The following is a 24,349-nucleotide window of genomic DNA, read 5'->3' as shown; positions in this document are numbered from 1 at the left end:
AATTGCATGGTTGGTTAGGGGCTCGTAAGTAGCAATTTCACTGTAAGGTCTACACCTGTTGTATTTGGCGCATGTGACAAATAAAATCGGACTTGATATGAATATTGGCTATATTGTAATATTAGAGGTATTTATTTATTTTTGCTTTTTGGTCTTAATTTAAGGTTAGGGTTAGGCATAACTTTAGCAGTGTGTTACGGTTAGGCTTAAGGTTAGGGTTAGGTTTAAAATCAGACGATAGTAGAAATAGGCGGGTTTATGACTTTGTGGCTGTGGTAACTAGGGGCGACCCTGCTACACACCGTTACAACTAGGGGTCAGAGGTTAAAGGTGCAGGGGGGTTCCATACCTCCAGATACGGTAAAAGTTACAGCTATGTGTCAGGGGGTTTAAATACCTAAGACCGTCTCACGCTTGTCGCGTTAGAATGACGCCATCTGACGGCAGAGCATGCATATCCTACCTACAGAAAGAGATTACAGAGATCATAATCTGATCACAGATGGAGAGGATTATATTTGTTTTATTTACCTTTATTTCAACAGGGAAGTCATGTTGAGACTAAAGTCTCTGGCAAATGAGCCCTTCACAATACAAAAACAAACACATCAATAGGCAAGTTTAGATAAAATATACACAATATACACATTAAATACACATTGACATACAAAACAGTCAATTAAAACAAATTAGAATTGACAATTAGGACCAAGATCAATCTGGGAGATAATCAATTAATTTGACATTGTTTATGTTTTAGTTATCAATTACATTTTATCAACTACAATTTACTCTAACACTCTGTTGGCTCATTCATCCACCTCCTCTCCCCTGTAACTGTTCCCCAGGTCGTTGCTGTAAATGAGAATCTGTTATGTCACAACGATGACATAACAGATGGGGAAACTTTTGCTTTGAGAGATGGATCAACAGAGTTGATGATGTTCATTACCGTTTGGAGAACTGTTAGACTGGTTCTTCTGACCCCCTGGTCAAAAGTAGTGCACTATAAAGGGAATAGGGTGCCATTTGGAATCAGGGACAGACTCAATGCAGTGAGACAGACTTTCCACCAGGACAGGGAACTAACCGTCAGCCTGACTCCACTCCAGAGCTCCTCTCAGGTTTACAGCTACAGCGGAGGTGTCTGTCTGTTGTAATGACATTACTGTCCCTGGCACAGAGACCATGTCAGGGAGTTAGTTATCGTCTGTGAGACACAGTCTCATGACTGGCTGCTGAGCAATGAAGTCAACCACGTTACCAACAGCAGCCCATCACACTGTGTTTGTGAGGTTAGGAGTAGAGTTGGAGAGGAGTGAGACACCTTGGACATGTCTTAACACCCCCTGGTTTCCCCTTCTCACATTCACACACACAACACAACCATACACAGACAAGATGTCCTGGTTTCTATGGCAACATTTAAACCTTGTGTCATGTATTGTGGGCACTCTCTCTCTCTCTTTGTCTGTCTCTCTCTCTCCTCCCTCTCTCTAACTGTGTTCTGGTGGAGGTGGAGAAAAAGGGTACATTCCAGCCACGCTCATGACAATCCTTAGATATTTTATCTAGACCTTTTTCAGATTGAACTTCCATCATTCCTTTAAGTTTGTCCAAGTCAACTTATGAGCCAACCAACAGTTCAACAAAACCACATCATTCTGCTGCACTACAACAGTAGTTTGCTAAAGTATATTTTCACAACCTGTCACCAGTCTTTTATCCTATATCCGATTGATGGATTTTCATTTAAGACATAACATGTATATATATTGATGTACTCTTATTAAGAATGAAGAACATAGTTTGATAAGGGAAATGTTGTGACAGGGATTTTTTCCCCCTGGGTGTGGTTTTCCCAGTAGAGGATATTTCATGCTATGTTGTTGTCTTAGGTCTCTCTTTATGTAGTGTTGTGGTGTCTCTCGTGTCGGGATGTGTGTTTTGTCCTATATTTTTATTTTATTTTTTATTTTTAATCCCAGCCCCCGTCCCCGCAGGATGCCTTTTGTCTTTTGGTCATTGTAAATAAGAATTTCTCTTAACTGACTTGCCTAGTTAAATAAAGGTAAAATATATATATTTTTTAATTGTTGGGAATAAAGGAGTGGCCAAATAAAGAAGGGAATGTATAAAGGCGTACATAAAGTTCCTGTTATAGCTGTCTAGCTGTCACCTCAACATCACAACAACCCTCTGGGTCTACAGTTACATCTGAGGAGTGCAGCAAATAACAGGTAACATTTTCTCAATTAATTCAACTTTTATTTATCAAGGTTAGTCCCTTTGAGATCCAGAAAATATGTATTGTCCCATTGGTCAGTTAGACATCTGTCAAGGGAGCTGACCCCCATAAAGTTGGTGCTAACTTTTATATTTAAATTAGACAATGAAATATCCAGAGCTAAAGACTGAATTGTTGCTTCTCATAGTAGACCACGTGTACAGGTAATCAACTTATTTGGGCATGACTGTGTTTATGGTTTGGAGGCCTATAATAAGATAGTATCTTATACTATGTATCCATATCATAATTGCAGTCATGTTGTACTCTATCACAGGAGGTTGGTGGCACCTTAATTGGGGAGGACAGGCTTGTGGTTGTGGCTGGAGCAGAATCAGTGGAATGGTATCAAATACATCAAACACATGGGTTCCATTCCATTCGCTCCTTTCCAGCCATTATTATGAGCTGTTCTCCCCTCAGCAGCCTCCACTGTACTCTATAAGGTAAAGACAATGCTTCCTCGTCTGAGGGCAGGTAATCAGGTATTTATGTTATTGGTGAGCAGCTATCTATACAATCTGCTGTGCTGTGCTAAGAGAAGAGGACAACCCCAGGCTTGTGTGAATTTTGTAGAATGATAACATACAAAATATTCACTGTTTCATACATACTCCTTACTGAGGACTTTATGGTGCATCATGTGCCAAATGACAATTTGGGTTACAATTGTCTTTAAGTGCCAAATGACAATTTGGGTTACAATTGTCTTTAAGGTGATCTTTAACCTTCATACTCAGTGTATGAGTAGTGTGGGACTTGGGTCTTTAATTCAAGTGGCATTGAGTTTGTGAGCCCATGTTAATTCCCTGAGGAAAGTTTCCAAACTGTCCAAGATGTCAGTGATACTTCAACCTGGACTCAGTGATAGATGTAACATAGTAAAAGTAAATTAGTATAACATCTTATGTTTCGTATTAATTAGTGGATGTCCATCATCCATTTCATATGATATGTTACGAATTACAATTAGTATGGTATGTTACAAATTGCAATTCATACAATATGTTAAGAATTTCTGAAACTTATTGATATGTTACGAATTCCAATTTGTTGTAGCTACCGTTAGCTAGGTGGCTAGCTTGGCTAACGCTAACGTTAGCTATGCTAGGCATTAGTGTTAGGGGTTAAGGTTAGGATTAAGGTTAGGGTTAAAATTAGGGTTTAGGTTAGGGTTAGGACTTAGGGACTGGGGCCATCTGATAGTGGTGAGTTCCTAATGATACTTTATTCAATTATAGCCTTGAATGATGCTTCTGTTTCTGATGAAGTTGAAAAATGGTAGTGATGCTGTTCTCTCGGTACTTACAGATACTATGGAAGTAAGTACCTCCCATCCTCTAACCTCTACACTGGCAACTAGCAATTGAGAACTCAGCTCTATAGCAGGAACTGGCTCAGTATTCTTAAATGATTTACTGTTATTAAAGTATTCTGGGATACTTCTTGAATTCTTGAATGTCATGTCTGAATAGGCCTCTATGTATATACACTGAATGTGTGTGTGTATGCCTGTTTCTCTTGTGTGCATGAGTGTGTGTGTGTGTGTGTGTGTGTGTGTGTGTGTGTGTGTGTGTGTGTGTGTGTGTGTGTGTGTGTGTGTGTGTGTGTGTGTGTGTGTGTGTGTGTGTGTGTGTGTGTGCGTGTGTGTGTGTGCATGTGTGTCTCTTACTGTGTATGTGTGTGTACTTATTTTGTCCCCCCAGCTCTCTGATGCTCTGTGTGGCTGTCTGTCCTCTGGTTCTACCCCCCAGGGAAGCAACAGTATCTGGCCCAGTCAACAGCAACCAGGGGGTCCTGTCTGGCCAACGCAGCCCAGCCAACAGCCCACCCAACCCCAACCCCCATCCTGCTGGCCTGAGCAGCCCAGCATCCCCTGCTGGCCTGGTCCTCAACCATCCCAACCATCCCCAGCTCCAGCCCAAAACTGGCCTGGTCTCCAACCACAACCACTCCAACCAGCCCCAGCCCATCCCTGCCAGCCATGCTGGCCTGGACCCCAGTACCAGGCCCAGGCTCCCCTGCCCCAGCCTGCACCCCAGCCTTCTCAATCTCCAGCTCCAGCCCCCGCCCCTGCCCCAGCTTCTTCTGAAGTCCCCAACCAGTCTAGTGCCCTTAACCCAGGGTCTGGATGGCCGTTCAGTCCTGGTCAGTCTGGTTGGCCTGGTCAGAACCCAGGCCTTAACCCTGGCCTTAACCGAGGCGGGTCTGGATGGCCTTTCAGTCCTGGTCGGGACCCAGGTGGCTTCAAACCTGCCTCACAGTGGAACCCGACACAAACTGGACATCTGGTGAGAGACAACGAGAAGGGACTGGAGAAGCTGTAGTGTAGCCTCAGCGGATGGAGGGCTGGATGGAGGGCTGGATGGAGGGCTGGATGGAGGGCTGGATGGAGGGCTGGATGGAGGGCTGGATGGAGGGCTGGATGGAGGGCTGGACGGAGAAATGGATGTAAAAATGGATGGAAGGATGGATGAAGGGCTGGATGGATGGAGGGATGGATGGAGGGATAGATGGATAGAGGGCTGGATGGAGGGCTGGATGAAGGGATGGATGGAGGGCTGGGTAGAGGCCTGGATGGAGGGATGAATGGAGGGCTGGGTAGTGGGCTGGATGGAGGGATGGATGGAGGGCTGGGTAGAGGGCTGGATGGAGGGATGGAGTTAGGGATGGAGGAAAGGAATTGGCATAATCAGTGTGTTGGTGTGAAGATAGCACCATATCCTAAATGTCTGTGTGTTGTGTTGGTGTATAGAATGTGCCCTACAACCTGAACCTACAAAGAGGCCTCTACGACAAGATGATGCTCACCATCATGGGCCAGGTCAAACCAAACGCTAAGCAGTGAGTTCATCAACTACCATAGTCTACTGGGATTAATAAGAACCCTGAGATACCCAGTGGAAGCATTGGATGTACAGTACACATTAACAGTATGTTATTTGAATACAACTGATGTAATAAGTCATTTTACTATATTGAATGTCAGCTGCCTTCAATACATCACGATCCTGGAAGAGTGGGCCTATTAACCTGATGACTGTATTTTTCACTATCTAATGTCTTGACCTGTGTTTTTATCAATAAGATCAATTAAATACTGTTTTTATCCTAACTTGTTTAGGTTCACGGTGAACTTCCTGCGAGGTAATGACATCGCCTTCCACCTCAACTCTCGGTTCAAGGAGGGGGGCAAGCAGGCAGTGGTGAGGAACCACAAGGTGGGAGAGCGCTGGGGGAAGGAGGAGAGGTACACACATGGAGGCTTCCCCTTCATGAACGGTCGGTCCTTCGAGGTCAGTGGGAATATTCTTAATAGCAGTGCAACTCTAACCTAAACTGTACTGACTAACATCTCTAACCTATACTGTAGTGACTAACATTTCTAACCTATACTGTACTGACTAACAACTCTAACCTATACTGTACTGACTAACAACTCTAACCTATACTGTACTGAATAACAACTCTAACCTATACTGTACTGACTAACAACTCTAACCTATACTGTACTGACTAACAACTCTAACCTGTACTGTACTGACTAACAACTCTAACCTATACTGTACTGACTAACAACTCTAACCTATACTGTACTGACTAACAACTCTAACCTATACTGTACTGACTAACAACTCTAACCTATACTGTACTGACTAACATCTCTAACCTATACTGTACTGACTAACAACCTATACTGTACTGACTAACAACCTATACTGTACTGACTAACAACTCTAACCTATACTGTACTGACTAACAACCTATACTGTACTGACTAACAACTCTAACCTATACTGTACTGACTAACAACTCTAACCAATACTGTACTGACTAACAACTCTAACCGATACTGTACTGACTAACAACTCTAACCTATACTGTACTGACTAACAACTCTAACCTATACTGTACTGACTAACAACCTATACTGTACTGACTAACAACCTGTACTGTACTGACTAACTAACAACCTATACTGTACTGACTAACAACCTATACTGTACTGACTAACAACCTGTACTGTACTGACTAACAACTCTAACCTATACTGTACTGACTAACAACCTATACTGTACTGACTAACAACTCTAACCTATACTGTACTGACTAACAACCTGTACTGTACTGACTAACAACCTATACTGTACTGACTAACAACCTATACTGTACTGACTAACAACTCTAACCTATACTGTACTGACTAACAACCTATACTGTACTGACTAACAACCTATACTGTACTGACTAACAACTCTAACCTATACTGTACTGACTAACAACCTATACTGTACTGACTAACAACCTATACTGTACTGACTAACAACCTATACTGTACTGACTAACAACTCTAACCTATACTGTACTGACTAACAACCTATACTGTACTGACTAACAACCTATACTGTACTGACTAACAACTCTAACCTATACTGTACTGACTAACAACCGATACTGTACTGACTAACAACTCTAACCGATACTGTACTGACTAACAACCTATACTGTACTGACTAACAACCTATACTCTACTGACTAACAACTCTAACCGATACTGTACTAACTAACAACTCTAAACCAATACTGTACTGACTAACAACCTATACTGTACTGACTAACAACCTATACTGTACTGACTAACAACCTGTACTGTACTGACTAACAACTCTAACCTATACTGTACTGACTAACAACCTATACTGTACTGACTAACAACCTGTACTGTACTGACTAACAACTCTAACCTATACTGTACTGACTAACAACCTATACTGTACTGACTAACAACCTGTACTGTACTGACTAACAACCTATACTATACTGATTAACAACTCTAACCTATACTGTACTGACTAACATCTCTAACCTATACTGTACTGACTAACAACCTGTACTGTACTGACTAACAACCTGTACTATACTGACTAACAACTCTAACCTATACTGTACTGACTAACATCTCTAACCTATACTGTACTGACTAACAACCTATACTGTACTGACTAACAACTCTAACCTATACTGTACTGACTAACAACTCTAACCTATACTGTACTTACTAACAACTCTAACCTATACTGTACTGACTAACAACTCTAACCTATACTGTACTGACTAACATCTCTAACCTATACTGTACTGACTAACAACCTATACTGTACTTACTAACAACTCTAACCTATACTGTACTGACTAACAACCTATACTGTACTGACTAACAACTCTAACCTATACTGTACTGACTAACAACTCTAACCTATACTGTACTGACTAACAACTCTAACCGATACTGTACTGACTAACAACTCTAACCTATACTGTACTGACTAACAAATCAACTGCAATTGACACTTTTCGGGTGTCTGCGGCTAAATGACACGTTATTTCAATCCGCTCTCCCTCTCCTCCCCTCTCTCCTCTTCCTCCCTCTCCTGTGTTTCAGATGAAGATTCTGATTATGTTTGAGGAGTTTAAGGTGGCTGTAAACGGAGCTCAGCTGTTTGAGTTTAAACACCGCGTCAGAGAACTCAACCAGATCGATCGCATCAACATCCTCCATGATGTCATCATCATCTCTGTCAACGTAGACACGATACCATGACAACCATACACATGACATCCTTATATACATCATACAACAACCATCATAGGCTACATACATAGAAGTAACTCTTTGCACCTGTTTTATGATGATGCTGATGAAGATAAAGATGATGATGATGATGATGAGCTGCGCTCTTTCTCTGTTGCACACATAATACCGCATTAATTCCCACTTACTAAAATAACCACTCCATGCGCAAATCCGTGTGGTCTTAGCATGTATGTAGGACAACAAATTAAGCAATGTTCTTTAATGTAACACATTGCTTTCATCAGAAGAGAGAAGGTTGCCATTTTTTTTTTACATTTTTTCACGATGCAGAGAATAAAGTTAGGTTACTTCTAAGTAACATTGTGACCTTCCATTAGAGAGCATTTGTGTAGGTTGAGGCCTGTTCATTCATATCACTTGTGTTCCTCCTCTGTATTCACCTTTCCTCATTTCTATTCGGGATTGTTTTTCCACTTGCTGATGGACGGCCTCCAGACATAGGAAGGACATTTAATTGAACAACCATTTCAGTCACTTCTTTTGTACAGTGATTAAGATCAGATAAGATATTACTTTATTAATGCCCCAAAGGGGAAATTTGATTGCACCAGCCAATACATTCAACATCAATAAATACACAATAAAACACAACAAAGGACACACATATACTAAAAGCAGCACCTCATCAGTTACTATAAAAACAAAGTGTTTTCTCTGTTTCATACTTGTAATTACTTTCAATATCACTGGTTAAATAAAGTTTAAATAAAAGATATTGCTGTATTCCATATTTCTTTTGCAGTGGCTCCATCCTAGTAGGAGGTCTTTGTCATGTAAGCCTAGCCTTGCGTTACACAGTAGGCCTTAGTATCTGACAGTAACGTGTTTGGTTCGTAGTTCCATAACTACCTGCTTGGTTCTGAGTACTTTAGACAGACTGGATTTGATTTATGTTTGCTGTATTATAAAACATTTAAAACAGCATTACCATACACAGCATTTAACACGTAAACAATTCCAAACCATATGTTTTATTTGACCTTTTAGTGAAATTCCTTCTGCTTTAGTATTTGGTCCTAATTCAGAGAACAAGAATAGCTCACTTAAAATGTTTACCATCTCATACCATTTTACTATTTTTCATAGAAAAGGATGATCTATTGATGGCTATAGTTAGTACTTTTGGAGCCATTATCAAATGTATAATATGATGACAAATTATACTGTTTTGATGGATTCAGCAAGTTTTGTTACATGTATTCTAAGTTTTGTGGGTATTCGTTTATTTAGCATTTTGACAAATTATGCTATTTTGAAAAAGTTATTTTATTTTGTGGTATGTATTTAAAGTTTTGATGGTGTTAGTGCATTTCGCAAGAAAAATGTGTTGAATGTACACGGAGTGTACAAAACATTAGGAACACCTGCTCTTTCCATGACAGACTGACCAGGTGAATCCAGGTGAAAGCTATGATTCCTTATTGATGTCACTTGTTAAATCCACTTCAATCAGTGTAGATGAAGGGGAGGAGACAGGTTAAAGAAGGATTTGTAAGCCTTCAGACAATTGAGACATGGATTGTGTATGTGTGCCACTCAGAGGGTGAATGGGCAAGACAAAAGATTGAAGTGCCTTTGAACGGGGTAAGGTAGCAGGTGCCAGGCACACCACTTTGATTGTGTCAAGAACTGCAACTCTGCTGGGTTTCTCACACTTAACAGTTTCCTGTGTGTATCAAGAATGGTCCACCACTCAAAGGACATCCAGCCAACTTGACTCAACTGTGGGAAGCATTGGAGTCAGCATGGGCCAGCGTCCCTGTGGAAAAAGCAGTGCAACTCAATATTAGGAAGGTGTTCCTAATGTTTTGTACACTCAGTGGATATGGAATTAAACATGTTTACTGTTGAAGGAGTGACTGAAGACATCAGTAGATGAAGTGCTCTTATACAAACCTTTAAGTGCACTAATGGGCCCAATACCAAATCGATTCCTAGATCCTATGCCCTATACCTCAAACTCAACTCTGGACACCGAAGCCAGTTCCACTGCTTGTTTTCACTGTTCCCCTCTAATCAGGGACTGATTAAGACCTGGCACACCAGGTGGGTGCAATTAATTATCAGGTAGAACAGAAAACCTGCAGGTTCTGGACCTCATAGGGTAAGAGTTGAATAACCCTACTGTATACAGTTGTGGAGATCTAAGAGGAATTGACTGGTGTAACCAACTTGCCCTCTGATAGGCTAAGTGGAAGTTTCACCATATTGCTAATACCAATCAAATCATCTCAGGTGTCTCCAAGCACATAGGGTTTACAGTCTAGGGGTCAGTTTGGGACTGGGCCGTCATTGTATTTCACTGGATTCAGCGCCCTCCGGGGGTAGTCTTCAGAATCTAACCAGGTTGGTTAACTTTCACCACTCTGAATAAGTAGTAAGTGTGCATGTTGGGATTGTGTGTTGGTTGTGTTGTTGTTACCATGGACATAGTAGAGAGTTAGTTTGACCATGACCCTCCACCTCAGCACCATACAATCTACAGTAATTAGGAATTGGATTAGAGAAACACATTTTAGTCGACAGAGGTTAGATGCAGGGGATATCCCAGATCTGTTTGTGCTGTCTTGCCAACTCTTATTGTCATTGTTTGGTGTGACAACATACGAGTGGCAAGACAGCACAAACAGATCTGGTACCAAGCTAGGTTTCCATACCTAGAGACAGGGGTTACAGCTAGAGGTCAGGGGTTACAGCTAAAGGTCAGTGGTTACAGCTAGAGTTCAGGGGTTACAGCTAAAGGTCAGGGGTTACAGCTAGAGGTCAGGGGTTACAGCTAGAGGTCAGGGGTTACAGCTAGAGGTCAGGGGTTACAGCTAGAGGTCAGAGGTTACAGCTAGAGGTCAGGGGTTACAGCTAGAAGTCAGGGGTTACAGCTAGAGGTCAGGGGTTACAGCTAGAGGTCAGGGGTTACAGCTAGAGGTCAGAGGTTACAGCTAGGGTCAGAGATTATAGGTGCAAGGAGTTTCGATACCTACAGATAATCTAATCATGGATGGAGAGAAGATAGAAGATAAGTGTTTCCAATGACATCATCAACCAATTAGTAGATAATTAGTTGGCAATGTCTACTCATAATTGGTTAAAATTACACAACGCACACCGATGATGTCATTGACATTTGTTTTTTACTACAAAACATAGAAACGCACAATTTTCACATTTGATGTTGGGGTGGTGCTGAAGATAATGAATATGTAGTTGAACATTTTTGAAATGTTCCTTTAAATTAACATTGTTTACATTTCAAATCAAATCAAATATTATTTGTCACATGCGCCAAATACAACAGGTTACATTACCATGAAATGCTTACTTACAAGCCCTTAACCAACAATTCAGTTTTAGGAAAACAGAGTTAAGAAAATATTTACTAAATAAACTAAAGTAAAAAAATAAAAAGTAACACAATAAAATTACAATAATGAAGCTATATACAGGGGGTACTGGTACCGAGTCAATGTGTACAGGTTACAGGGGGTACTGGTACCGAGTCAATGTGTACAGGTTACAGGGGGTACTGGTACCGAGTCAATGTGCACAGGTTACAGGGGGTACCGGTACCGAGTCAATGTGTACAGGTTACAGGGGGTACCGGTACTGAGTCAATGTGTACAGGTTACAGGGGGTACCGGTACCGAGTCAATGTGTACAGGTTACAGGGGGTACCGGTACCGAGTCAATGTGTACAGGTTACAGGGGGTACCGGTACCGAGTCAATGTGTACAGGTTACAGGGGGTACCGGTACCGAGTCAATGTGTACAGGTTACAGGGGGTACCGGTACCGAGTCAATGTGTACAGGTTACAGGGGGTACCGGTATTGTGTCAATGTGTACAGGTTACAGGGGGTACCGGTACCGAGTCAATGTGTACAGGTTACAGGGGGTACCGAGTCAATGTGTACAGGTTACAGGGGGTACCGGTACCGAGTCAATGTGTACAGGTTATAGGGGTTACCGGTACCGAGTCAATGTGTACAGGTAACAGGGGTTACCGGTACCGAGTCAATGTGTACAGGTAACAGGGGTTACCGGTACCGAGTCAATGTGTACAGGTAACAGGGGGTACCGGTACCGAGTCAATGTGTACAGGTTACAGGGGGTACCGGTACCGGCCATTGGACTAGTTGTAGCACTCTTATGGCTTGGGGGTAGAAGCTGTTAAGGAGTTCTTAACACTGTTATAATACTGACATAACACTGTCATAGCAGATGGGGAAACTTTGACTTTGAGAGAAGAATAAACAGAGTTGATGATGTTTATCACCGTTACCGGGGGACCTGTTAGACTGGCCCCTCTCATGGTGTGTTACAGACTTTCACCCTGACTGCAATGGAACCAGCCCCAGGTCTGACACAGCGAAGGTGTCTGTCTGTTCTAATGACATTACTGTCCCTGGCACAGAGACCATGTCAGGGAGTTAGTTATCGTCTGTGAGACACAGTCTCATGACTGGCTGCTGAGCAATGAAGTCAACCACGTTACCAACAGCAGCCCATCACACTGTGTTCGTTGTGTTTGGAAATGGGGGAACCTACTGAAACGGGTTGCTTTCGTGCTGAATGAAAACCATGGCTGTCTTGAGAGACACCTTGGGCTTGAGAGTTAGGCACCCCCTGGTTACCCCTTCTCACTTGTAACACCCACACAAACACGCATGTGCATACACACACGTACACATACATGCACACACACGCACGCATGCACACACACACACACACGCAAGCACAAACGTACACACACACACACACACACATACACACATACAACACAACCATACACAGACAAGATTCCCTGGTTTCTATGGCAACATTTAAATATTGTGTTTCTCTCACTGTTCTCTCCTCCTCTCCCATCTCTCCCATCTGTCTCTCTGTCCCATCTGTCTCTCTGTCCCATCTCTCTCTCTCCCTGTCCCATCTCTCTCTCTCCTCTCTCCCATCTCTCTCCCTCCCTGTCCCATCTCTCTCTCTCTCCTCTCTCCCATCTCTCTCTCTCCCTGTCCAATCTCTCTCTCCCTGTCCCATCTCTCTCTCACTCTGCCATATCTCATCTCTCTCTCTCCCTCTTCCATCTCTCTCTCTCTCTCTCTCTCTCTCTCTCTCATTCTCTCTCTCTCTGTTCCATCTCTTTCTCTCCTCTCTCCCATCTCTCTCTCCCTGTCCCATCTTTCTCTCTCCCTGTTCCAGCTCTCTCCAATCTCTCTCTCATCTCTCTCTCTCCCTGTTCCATCTCTCTCTCCCTGTCCCAGCTCTCTCTCTCTCCCTGTCCCATCTCTCTCTCCTCTCTCCCATCTCTCTCTCTCTCCCATCTCTCTCCTCTCTCCCATCTCTCTGTCCCTGTCCCATCTTTCTCTCTCCTCCTCTCCCATTTCTCTCTCTCCTCCTCTCCCATTTCTCTCTCTCTCCCTGTCCCATCTCTCTCTCTCTCCCTGTCCCATCTCTCTCTCTCTCCCTGTCCCATCTCTCTCTCTCTCCCTGTCCCATCTCTCTCTCTCCTCCTCTCCCATTTTTCTCTCTCTCTCTCTCTCTTTCTCTCTCTCTCTCTCTCTCTCTCTCTCTCTCTCCCCCTCTCTCCCTCTCTCCCTCTCGAAAAAACAAACAAACTGTTATTGCATTCCAGGAACCCCCATGACAGTTTCAGAGCAGAAACACCAGGGAAGATGTGTTTTTTATATATTATAGGGACATTGCTATATAATCCTCCCTTAGATATTGCAAACTTCCATCATTTGTTCAAGTATGTCCAAGTCAATTTATGAACCAACCAACAGTTCAACAAAACTACATCAGTCTGCTGCTCTATGACAGTATTTTGCAGGGAATCTTTCCCCCTGGGTGTGGTTTCCCAGTAGAGCAAAGTTGGTAATAAAGGAGTGGCCAAATAAAGAAGAGAATGTATAGAGGAGTACATAAAGGAGTGTGTGTGAATTCCTACTGTAGCTGTCTAACTGTCACCTCAACAACACCACAACCGGTAATGTAACGTTTTCTTCATTTATATAGCTCTTATTTATCCAGGTTAGTCCCACTGAGACTGAGATCCAGAACATCTCTATTGTCCCATTGGTGAGTTAGACTTCTCTTTGACAAGGGAGCTTTTACCTTATTTTATTGTTTTATTGTTTTACTTTACTGTGTGTTGCAATTTTAAATGCACTTTAAATCAAGTTTGATTTGATCTAGCTCCAGCTGTCTGGGATCATAGTTGATGATACATAGAATATTCAAATACACTTTTGGCTGATCTCTGTCATAGGCTTGCTGCTTCCCCCTCCAAAAGCTGGTACTTACTCTGCTCTGCAGCAGGGCCAATTTAGTCCTGGGCTAAGGTTGGTGTTATGCACTTTAGAGTGTGAAAGTATTAAATGTTTCTTAGCTATGCTGCAGTCTAAAAGAGGTCATTTGCTAAACCAACATTTTGCAGTGTGAAAAGCCCTGGCTTATAGAGTGTATCTTCCACTAACCTCCATTTTGGCTGAATAGGATAATTAATTGTACGATGATCCACCTACATTTTATATGAGACAGATTTGACATGTTCTGCATACTGCTGGTCTATGGGATGTTCAAAAGTAGGCCACTTACTGAGGGAAAGCTAGATTCAATCTGATCGCCACTTTCAGTGGTCATGGCTAGAAGGGATGCAGCTAATGTCAAAGTGACGTCAAAAGTAGCATGTTTGAGTCACGTCAGGGAGAATTATACAATTTTAGTTAACCCTAATTATTTTCCTAACCTTAACCTAATTCTCCTAATTTGCAATGTTAATTATCCTAACCTGGCGTGTAAATTGTCCTAACCTGCTACAAAAAGTTGGTTGGTATGACAACTGCTTGGCATCGGACCACAACGAGGAGCTACAGAACCTACAGAGGGTACATCACTGGGGCCAAGCTCCCTGCCATCCAGGACCGGTAACCTGGCGGGTAGATGCATTGGCCCAGTAACCAAAAGGTTGGTGGATGGAATCCCCGAGCTGACAAGGAAGAAATCTGTTGTGGCGTTCTGTCCCTGAACAAGGCAGTTAACCCATTGTTCCCCGGGCGCTGATGACGTAGCTGTCGATTACGGCAGCCCCGGCACCTCTCTGATTCAGAGGGGTTGGGTTAAGCGTGGAAGACACATTACAGTTGAATGCATTCAGTTATACAACTGACTAGTTATCCCTCTTTCCCTCTATACCAGGCAGTGTCAAAGGAAGGCCCTACAAATAGTCAAATACTCCAGCCACCCAAGTCATAGACTGTTCTCTCTGCTGGCTGCAATGCTACCTCACGACAAACGGTACCGATGCTCCAAGTCTGGAACCAACAGGACCCTGAACAGCTTCTACCCCCAAGCCATAAGACTGATAAATAGTTGACCATATAGCTACCCGGACTATATGCATTGACCCTTTTTGCACTCACTTTTTTTGACTCATCACACACTGTATGCTGTTGCTGCTGTTAACTCTCTGTCAATTTATTTATAGTTCTCCCTATATAGCCTACATCTCTGCCTCAATTACCCCTGCATATGGACTTGGTACTGGTATTCCTGGTACATAGCCAAGTTGTCGTTGCTCATTGTGCCTGCTTTTATTTTTACCTGTTTAACTTTTCTATTACGTCTATATTTTCTTTCTCTCTGAATAGTTAGGAAGGGCCCGTAAGGAAGCATTTCACTGTTAGTCCACACCTGTTTACAAAGCATGTGACAAATTACATTTGATTTGATTTGAAAGTCACTTCTGCCATTAGCTGCATCCCATCTAGTCAAACCCCTTTTGGGCTATGCACCTTTTGAAGGTTCTGTCTAGAAAGCATACAGCTTTTGAAGGTTCTGTCTAGAAAGCATACAGCTTTTGTCAGAACTGACTTTTCTTAGCAGGTTTTAGGAGAACTTACGCAGCAGGTTGGAATAATTAACGTAGCAGGTTACTAGAACGAAATGAAGGTCAGGAAAATGGTTAGGTTTAGGGTTAGCTAAAATGCACAAAAAAAAACGTTGACAATGGTTGTTTAAGATGGCGCCGACAGACATGGAAGCTCTGCTTCTAGTTCCTAAGCAACTTTGCAGTATTTTGTTTTACAACCATTTCGCTACACCCGCAATAACATCAGCTAAATATGTATATGTGACCAATAGCATTTGATTTGACGTTAAATTGGACAAAAGCTGTATCCCATCTAGACATCAACCCACTAATAACGGCAATGTTTCTGTGTTCGTGGATTCTGCAATCGAAAATTAGCTTTTAAATGTCAATCACACAATGCAAATCTACCGCAGTCCGGATTTAATCTAGGTCTACGAACTCTTAGACATTATGGTTTGAATATTCCAATCTGAATGACAATTGAAGGAAATATGCAGAGCAAATGTGTTACACCGAATTGTTGCTTTTAATAGTGGGTACTTAGAACATGTATGGTTTGGAGGCCTATTGCAGAGTCATCATGTATTGTCTATAAAGACCATGCACAACATATAGGCTATACAGACTGAGGGCAGGTAATCAGGTAATTATGTTATTGGTGAATAGGTATCTGTACAATCCGCTGTGCTAAGAGAAGACAGTCACTTGTGCGACTGTGGCAGAATGTTTACAGACAACAGATTCACAGTTCCATACACATTCCTTAGGAAGGGCTTTATTATGCATTATGTTCCATATGACATGGCCTTCTACCGTCATACTCTGTGTATGAGTACTGAGTAGTGTGGAACTTGGTCTATAATAATCATGGGAGTGAGCCGATTTAAATTTGCTGAGGTAATTCACTGGGGCCATCTAGTGGTCATGTCTAGAACAGCCGTCCCTCTCAAATGTCCCTCAGTATCTGCTGGTATAATCAGGGATGAAACTGGAGCAAACAAGTTCCTAAAGTGAAAATCTTCTTAACCTGTGATCCAACAGGGGTGAGTTGCTATAGTGATTTGTGTTTTGTTAGGGGTTCTAATGCTTCCGTTTCTGATGAAGATGAAAAAACGTAGTGATGCTGTTCTCTCTTTACTTACAGATACTATGGAAGTAAGTACCTCCCCTCCTTCAACCTCTACACTCACAACTAGCAACTGAGAACTCAATGACAGGAACATGCTCAGTATTCTTGAAGTATTGTGTGGAAATTGTCTCTGTATGTGTCTCATTCTGAGTTATTTGTCTGTGTCTGTGTGTATGGGAGTGTGTGCAAACGTGTCGGTGCCAGTGTGCATGTATGAATGTGTGTATCTTTGACTGTATGTGTGTGTACTTATTTTGTCCCCCCAGCCCTCTGATGCTCTGTGTGGCTGTCTGTCCTCTGGTTCTACCCCCCAGGGAAGCAACAGTATCTGGCCCAGTCAACAGCAACCAGGGGGTCCTGTCTGGCCAACGCAGCCCAGCCAACAGCCCACCCAACCCCAACCCCCATCCTGCTGGCCTGAGCAGCCCAGCATCCCCTGCTGGCCTGGTCCTCAATCATCCCAATCAGCCCCAGCTCAACCTCAGCCCATGCCTTGCTTTCCTGGGCACCCGAACACCCCTTGCTGGCCTGGGCCCCAGCCATCACAACCATCCCCAGCTCCAGCCCAAAACTGGAACTGGCCTGGTCCTCAACCATCCAAATCATCCCCAGCTCCAGCCCAAAACTGGCCTGGTACTCAACCACAACATACCCAACCAGCCCCAACCAATCCCTGCCAGCCATGCTGGCCTGGACCCCAGCCCCAGCCTCACCAATTACAGCCCCAGCCTGCACCCCAGCCTGCACCCCAGCCTTATCAACCCCCAGCCCCAATTCAAGCCCAGGGCCCCAGCCAGCCCAGTCCCCAAGGGTGGCCAGTCCCAAGCGTTAACCCAGGGTCTGGATGGCCATTCGGCCCTGGTCAGGACCCAGGTGGACAATCTAGTTGGCCTGATCAGGACCCAGGTGGCTTCACACCTGCTACACAGTGGAATCCGACACCAACTGGACAGGTGAGAGAGAGGGAGGGAAGGAGTTAGGGATGGAGGAAAGGAATTGGCATAATCAGTGTGTTGGTGTGAAGATAGCACCATATCCTAAATGTCTGTGTGTTGTGTTGGTGTATAGAATGTGCCCTACAACCTGAACCTACAAAGAGGCCTCTACGACAAGATGATGCTCACCATCATGGGCCAGGTCAAACCAAACGCTAAGCAGTGAGTTCATGAACTACCATAGTCTACTGGGATTAATAAGATCCCTGAGATACCCAGTGGAAGCATTGGATGTACAGTACACATTAACAGTATGTTATTTGAATACAACTGATGTAATAAGTCATTTTACTATATTGAATGTCAGCTGCCTTCAATACATCACGATCCTGGAAGAGTGGGCCTATTAACCTGATGGCTGTAGTTTTCACTATCTAATGTCTTGACCTGTGTTTTTATCAATAAGATCAATTGAAAACTGTTTTTATCCTAACTTGTTTAGGTTCACGGTGAACTTCCTGCGAGGTAATGACATCGCCTTCCACCTCAACTCTCGGTTCAAGGAGGGGGGCAAGCAGGCAGTGGTGAGGAACCACAAGGTGGGAGAGCGCTGGGGGAAGGAGGAGAGGTACACACATGGAGGCTTCCCCTTCATGAACGGTCAGTCCTTCGAGGTCAGTGGGAATATTCTTAATAGCAGTGCAACTCCAACCTATACTGTACTGACTAACATCTCTAACCTTTACTGTACTGACAAACATCTCTAACCTTTACTGTACTGACTAACAACCTATACTGTATTGACTAACAACCTGTACTGTACTGACTAACAACTCTAACCTATACTGTACTGACTAAAATCTCTAACCTATACTGTACTGACTAACAACCTATACTGTACTGACTAACAACTCTAACCTATACTGTACTGACTAACAACTCTAACCTAGACTGTACTGACTAACAACCTATACTGTACTGACTAACAACTCTAACCTATACTGTACTGACTAAGAACTCTAACCTATACTGTACTGACTAACATCTCTAACCTATACTGTACTGACTAACAACCTATACTGTACTGAGTAACAACTCTAACCTATACTGTACTGACTAACAACCTGTACTGTACTGACTAACAACTCTAACCTGTACTGACTAACAACTCTAACATATACAGTACTGACTAACAACCTGTACTGTACTGACTAACAACTCTAACCTATACTGTACTGACTAACATCTCTAACCTATACTGTACTGACTAACAACCTATACTGTACTGACTAACAACTCTAACCTATACTGTACTGACTAACAACTCTAACCTATACTGTACTGACTAACAACCTATACTGTACTGACTAACAACTCTAACCTATACTGTACTGACTAACAACTCTAACCTATACTGTACTGACTAACATCTCTAACCTATACTGTACTGACTAACAACCTATACTGTACTGACTAACAACCTATACTGTACTGACTAACAACTCTAACCTATACTGTACTGACTAACAACCTGTACTGTACTGACTAACAACTCTAACCTGTACTGACTAACAACTCTAACCTATACTGTACTGACTAACAACCTGTACTGTACTGACTAACAACCTGTACTGTACTGACTAACAACTCTAACCTATACTGTACTGACTAACAACCTGTACTGTACTGACTAACAACTCTAACCTATACTGTACTGACTAACAACCTATACTGTACTGACTAACAACCTATACTGTACTGACTAACAACCTATACTGTACTGACTAACAACTCTAACCGATACTGTACTGACTAACAACCTATACTGTACTGACTAACAACCTATACTGTACTGACTAACAAACTGTACTGTACTGACTAACAACTCTAACCTATACTGACTAACAACCTATACTGTACTGACTAACAACCTATACTGTACTGAATAACAACCTATACTGTACTAAATAACAATTCTAACCTATACTGTACTAACAACCTATACTGTACTGACAAACAACTCTAACCTATACTGTACTGACAAACAACTCTAACCTATACTGTACTGACTAACAACCTATACTGTACTGACTAACAACCTGTACTGTACTGACTAACAACTCTAACCTATACTGTACTGACTAACAACCTATACTGTACTGACTAACAACCTGTACTGTACTGACTAACAACTCTAACCTGTACTGTACTGACTAACAACCTATTCTGTACTGACAAACAACCTATACTGTACTGACTAACAACCTGTACTGTACTGACTAACAACTCTAACCTATACTGTACTGACAAACAACCTATACTGTACTGACAAACAACCTATACTGTACTGACTAACAACCTGTACTGTACTGACTAACAACTCTAACCTATACTGTACTGACTAACAACTCTAACCTATACTGTTCAGACTAACAACCTATACTGTACTGACAAACAACCTATACTGTACTGACTAACAACTCTAAACGATACTGTACTGACTAACAACCTATACTGTACTGACTAACAACTCTAACCTATACTGTACTGACTAACAACTCTAACCTATACTGTACTGACTAACAACCTGTACTCTACTGACTAACAACTCTAACCTATACTGTACTGACTAACAACTCTAACCTATACTGTACTGACTAACAACTCTAACCTATACTGTACTGACTAACATCTCTAACCTATACTGTACTGACTAACAACCTATACTGTACTGACTAACAACCTATACTGTACTGACTAACAACTCTAACCTATACTGTACTGACTAACAACCTGTACTGTACTGACTAACAACCTGTACTGTACTGACTAACAACTCTAACCTATACTGTACTGACTAACAACCTGTACTCTACTGACTAACAACTCTAACCTATACTGTACTGACTAACAACTCTAACCTATACTGTACTGACTAACAACTCTAACCTATACTGTACTGACTAACAACTCTAACCTATACTGTACTGACTAACAACCTATACTGTACTGACTAACAACCTATACTGTACTGACTAACAACTCTAACCGATACTGTACTGACTAACAACTCTAACCTATACTGTACAGACTAACAACTCTAACCTGTACTGACAAACAACCTATACTGTACTGACTAACAACTCTAACCTGTACTGTACTGACTAAGAACCTATACTGTACTGACTAACATCTCTAACCTATACTGTACTGACGAACAACTCTAACCTATACTTTACTGACTATCAACTCTAACCTGTACTGACTAACAACCTATACTGTACTGACTAACAACCTATACTGTACTGACTAACAACTCTAACCTATACTGTACTGACTAACAACTCTAACCTGTACTGACAAACAACCTATACTGTACTGACTAACAACTCTAACCTGTACTGACTAAGAACCTATACTGTACTGACTAACATCTCTAACCAATACTGTACTGACTATCAACTCTAACCTGTACTGACTAACAACCTATACTGTACTGACTAACAACTTTAACCTATACTGTACTGACTAACAACTCTAACCTGTACTGACTAACAACCTATACTGTACTGACTAACAACCTATACTGTACTAACAACCTATACTGCACTGACTAACAACCTATACTGTACTGACTAACAACTCTAACCTATACTGTACTGACTAACAACTCTAACCTGTACTGTACTGACTAACAACCTATACTGTACTGACTAACATCTCTAACCTATACTGTACTGACTAACAACTCTAACCTATACTGTACTGACTAACATCTCTAACCTATACTGTACTGACTAACAACCAATACTGTGCTAACTAACAACCTATACTGTACTGACTAACAACCTATACTTTACTGACTAACAACTCTAACCTATACTGTACTGACTAACAACCTGTACTGTACTGACTAACAACTCTAACCTACACTGTACTGACTAACAACCTGTACTGTACTGACTAACAACTCTAACCTGTACTGTACTGACTAACAACTCTAACCTATACTGTACTGACTAACAACTCTAACCTGTACTGTACTGACTAACAACCTGTACTGTACTGACTAACAACCTGTACTGTACTGACTAACAACCTGTACTGTACTGACTAACAACCTATACTGTACTGACTAACAACCTATACTGTACTGACTAACAACCTGTACTGTACTGTACTGACTAACAACCTATACTGTACTGACTAACAACCTATACTGTACTGACTAACAACTCTAACCTATACTGTACTGACTAACAACTCTAACCTATACTGTACTGACTAACAACTCTAACCTATACTGTACTGACGAACATCTCTAACCTATACTGTACTGACTAACAACTCTAACCTATACTGTACTGACTAACATCTCTAACATATACTGTACTGACTAACAACCAATACTGTGCTAACTAACAACCTATACTGTACTGACTAACAACCTATACTTTACTGACTAACAACTCTAACCTATACTGTACTGACTAACAACCTGTACTGTACTGACTAACAACTCTAACCTATACTGTACTGACTAACAACCTGTACTGTACTGACTAACAACTCTAACCTGTACTGTACTGACTAACAACTCTAACCTATACTGTACTGACTAACAACTCTAACCTGTACTGTACTGACTAACAACCTGTACTGTACTGACTAACAACCTGTACTGTACTGACTAACAACCTATACTGTACTGACTAACAACCTGTACTGTACTGACTAACAACCTGTACTGTACTGTACTGACTAACAACCTATACTGTACTGACTAACAACCTATACTGTACTGACTAACAACTCTAACCTATACTGTACTGACTAACAACTCTAACCTATACTGTACTGACTAACAACTCTAACCTATACTGTACTGACTAACAACCTATACTGTACTGACTAACAACTCTAACCTGTACTGACTAACAACTCTAACCTATACTGTACTGACTAACAACCTATACTGTACTGACTAACAACCTGTACTGTGCTGACTAACATCTCTATTGTTAATGTTACCAATGGCCAGTTCTCTACTAGTAATGGTGAATACAGGGATAAAGTAGTTAAAGTGGGTTATAGATCAGCACTGTCAGATATCCTCTACATCAATAATTTGTATTTTTCTGATGAAAGCTTTTGTTGAGTCCATGTACAGTTGAGTGTCTGAGAGGTGGTCAGATGTAGCTTTCACAGACCTTTATCTAACCAGGTTATTTTGCAAAGACAATCTGGCCACCAGTGTTTCTGTCCTGTGTTTCAGATGAAGATTTTGGTTACGTCCGGCGAGTTTAAGGTGGCTGTGAACGGAGCTCAGCTGTTTGAGTTTAAACACCGCATCAGAGAACTCAACCAGATCGATCGCATCAACATCCTCCATGATGTCATCATCACCTCTGTCAACGTAGACACGATACCATGACAACCATACACATGACATCACTATATTATACAACACTCAGCATAGGCTACATGCATAACATGGCATCAATCTGCAGTTAGTCTTTGCAACTTTTTTCTGATTATGATGGTGATAATGGTGATGATGATTATGATAGTGACGAGCTGCAAACATAATACTGCATTAATGCCCACTAACTCTACAAAAAAAACAATCCTTTTGCAAATGTGTGAAATTTACAAGGTATGAAGGACTAAGAATTAAGCAATGCCATTTCATTTAAATGTGTATAATATTTTATATCTATTTTCTGTTGAACGTCTATGTAAATAAACATACTTTATGCTTATGATGCCTTTCTGACTCAAGGTATCAGTAGATACAGTGCATTACACTGATTCACTGAAGGTCTCCATATGAGGGCATTCAGTGCCCTACAGGGGTAGTAAATAACAAAAATTGTATGAAATAATACCATTAAATTGAATGAAGTTTTACATCGTATATTGTATGAGACCTCAATATCAGCAATATCAAGACTGACTTGACTGTCAGGATTCAATGCACACAACTAACATCCCATTACAATCAGAAGGCTAATATTAATACTATGCATGCCAGTCTCTCTTGGCTAAGAATCGAGGAGACTGACTGCGTCACTTCTTGTTTTTATAACAAACGTTGTTTTGGAAATTCCTAATTGTTTGTATAGTCAACTTACACACAGCACTGACACGCACACTTACCCCACCAGACATGCCACCAGGGGTCTTTTCACAGTCCTCAGGTACATAACAAATTCAAGGAAACATACAGTATTATACAGAGCCATGAGCGCACAGAACTCCCATCTTATATAGCGCAAGTGAACAGCAAACCTGGTTTCAAAAAACAAATAAAGCAGCCTCACGACACAACGCCACTCCCTCATGTGACCTACTTGTTGTATGTACTCACAGGTATGTGTAAAACACACACACACACACACACACACACACACACACACACACACACACACACACACACACACACACACACACACACACGTTAATGGCAGGTACGTG

At 41.8% G+C, this 24,349-nt stretch overlaps 2 protein-coding genes across 5 annotated transcripts; both read left to right on the top strand.

Moving 5' to 3' along the window:
* Nucleotides 1-4,271: 4,271 nt before the first annotated feature.
* Nucleotides 4,272-8,658, top strand: LOC115198066 (galectin-3-like). The gene is made up of 5 exons (XM_029760152.1): nucleotides 4,272-4,289; nucleotides 4,393-4,578; nucleotides 5,043-5,131; nucleotides 5,412-5,583; nucleotides 7,731-8,658. Exons 1-5 carry the CDS (start codon nucleotides 4,272-4,274, stop codon nucleotides 7,887-7,889), a joined length of 624 nt encoding a protein of 207 aa, XP_029616012.1. The 3' UTR covers nucleotides 7,890-8,658.
* A 5,122-nt stretch (nucleotides 8,659-13,780) lies between these two features.
* LOC115172481 (galectin-3-like) lies at nucleotides 13,781-23,637 on the top strand. Of its 4 annotated transcripts, none has more exons than XM_029729996.1 (6): nucleotides 13,781-13,921; nucleotides 16,884-16,963; nucleotides 17,252-17,890; nucleotides 18,006-18,094; nucleotides 18,375-18,546; nucleotides 23,148-23,637. In XM_029729996.1, the coding sequence occupies exons 2-6, from the start codon at nucleotides 16,892-16,894 to the stop codon at nucleotides 23,304-23,306; spliced, it is 1,131 nt and encodes a 376-aa protein (XP_029585856.1). In that variant the 5' UTR covers nucleotides 13,781-13,921; nucleotides 16,884-16,891; the 3' UTR covers nucleotides 23,307-23,637. The 4 variants fall into 4 exon arrangements, with proteins under 4 accessions (XP_029585856.1, XP_029586111.1, XP_029585943.1 ...); XM_029730251.1 differs by having other exon boundaries at nucleotides 13,782-13,921; nucleotides 16,953-16,963; XM_029730083.1 differs by lacking the exon at nucleotides 13,781-13,921 and adding an exon at nucleotides 14,148-14,276.
* Nucleotides 23,638-24,349: the final 712 nt, after the last annotated feature.

This window comes from Salmo trutta, chromosome 1 (assembly GCF_901001165.1).
Source record: "Salmo trutta chromosome 1, fSalTru1.1, whole genome shotgun sequence".
NCBI classification, from domain to species: domain Eukaryota; kingdom Metazoa; phylum Chordata; class Actinopteri; order Salmoniformes; family Salmonidae; genus Salmo; species Salmo trutta.
The sequence above is the reverse complement of the archived record's forward strand: the minus strand, read 5'-3'. Positions and strand labels throughout refer to the sequence as shown.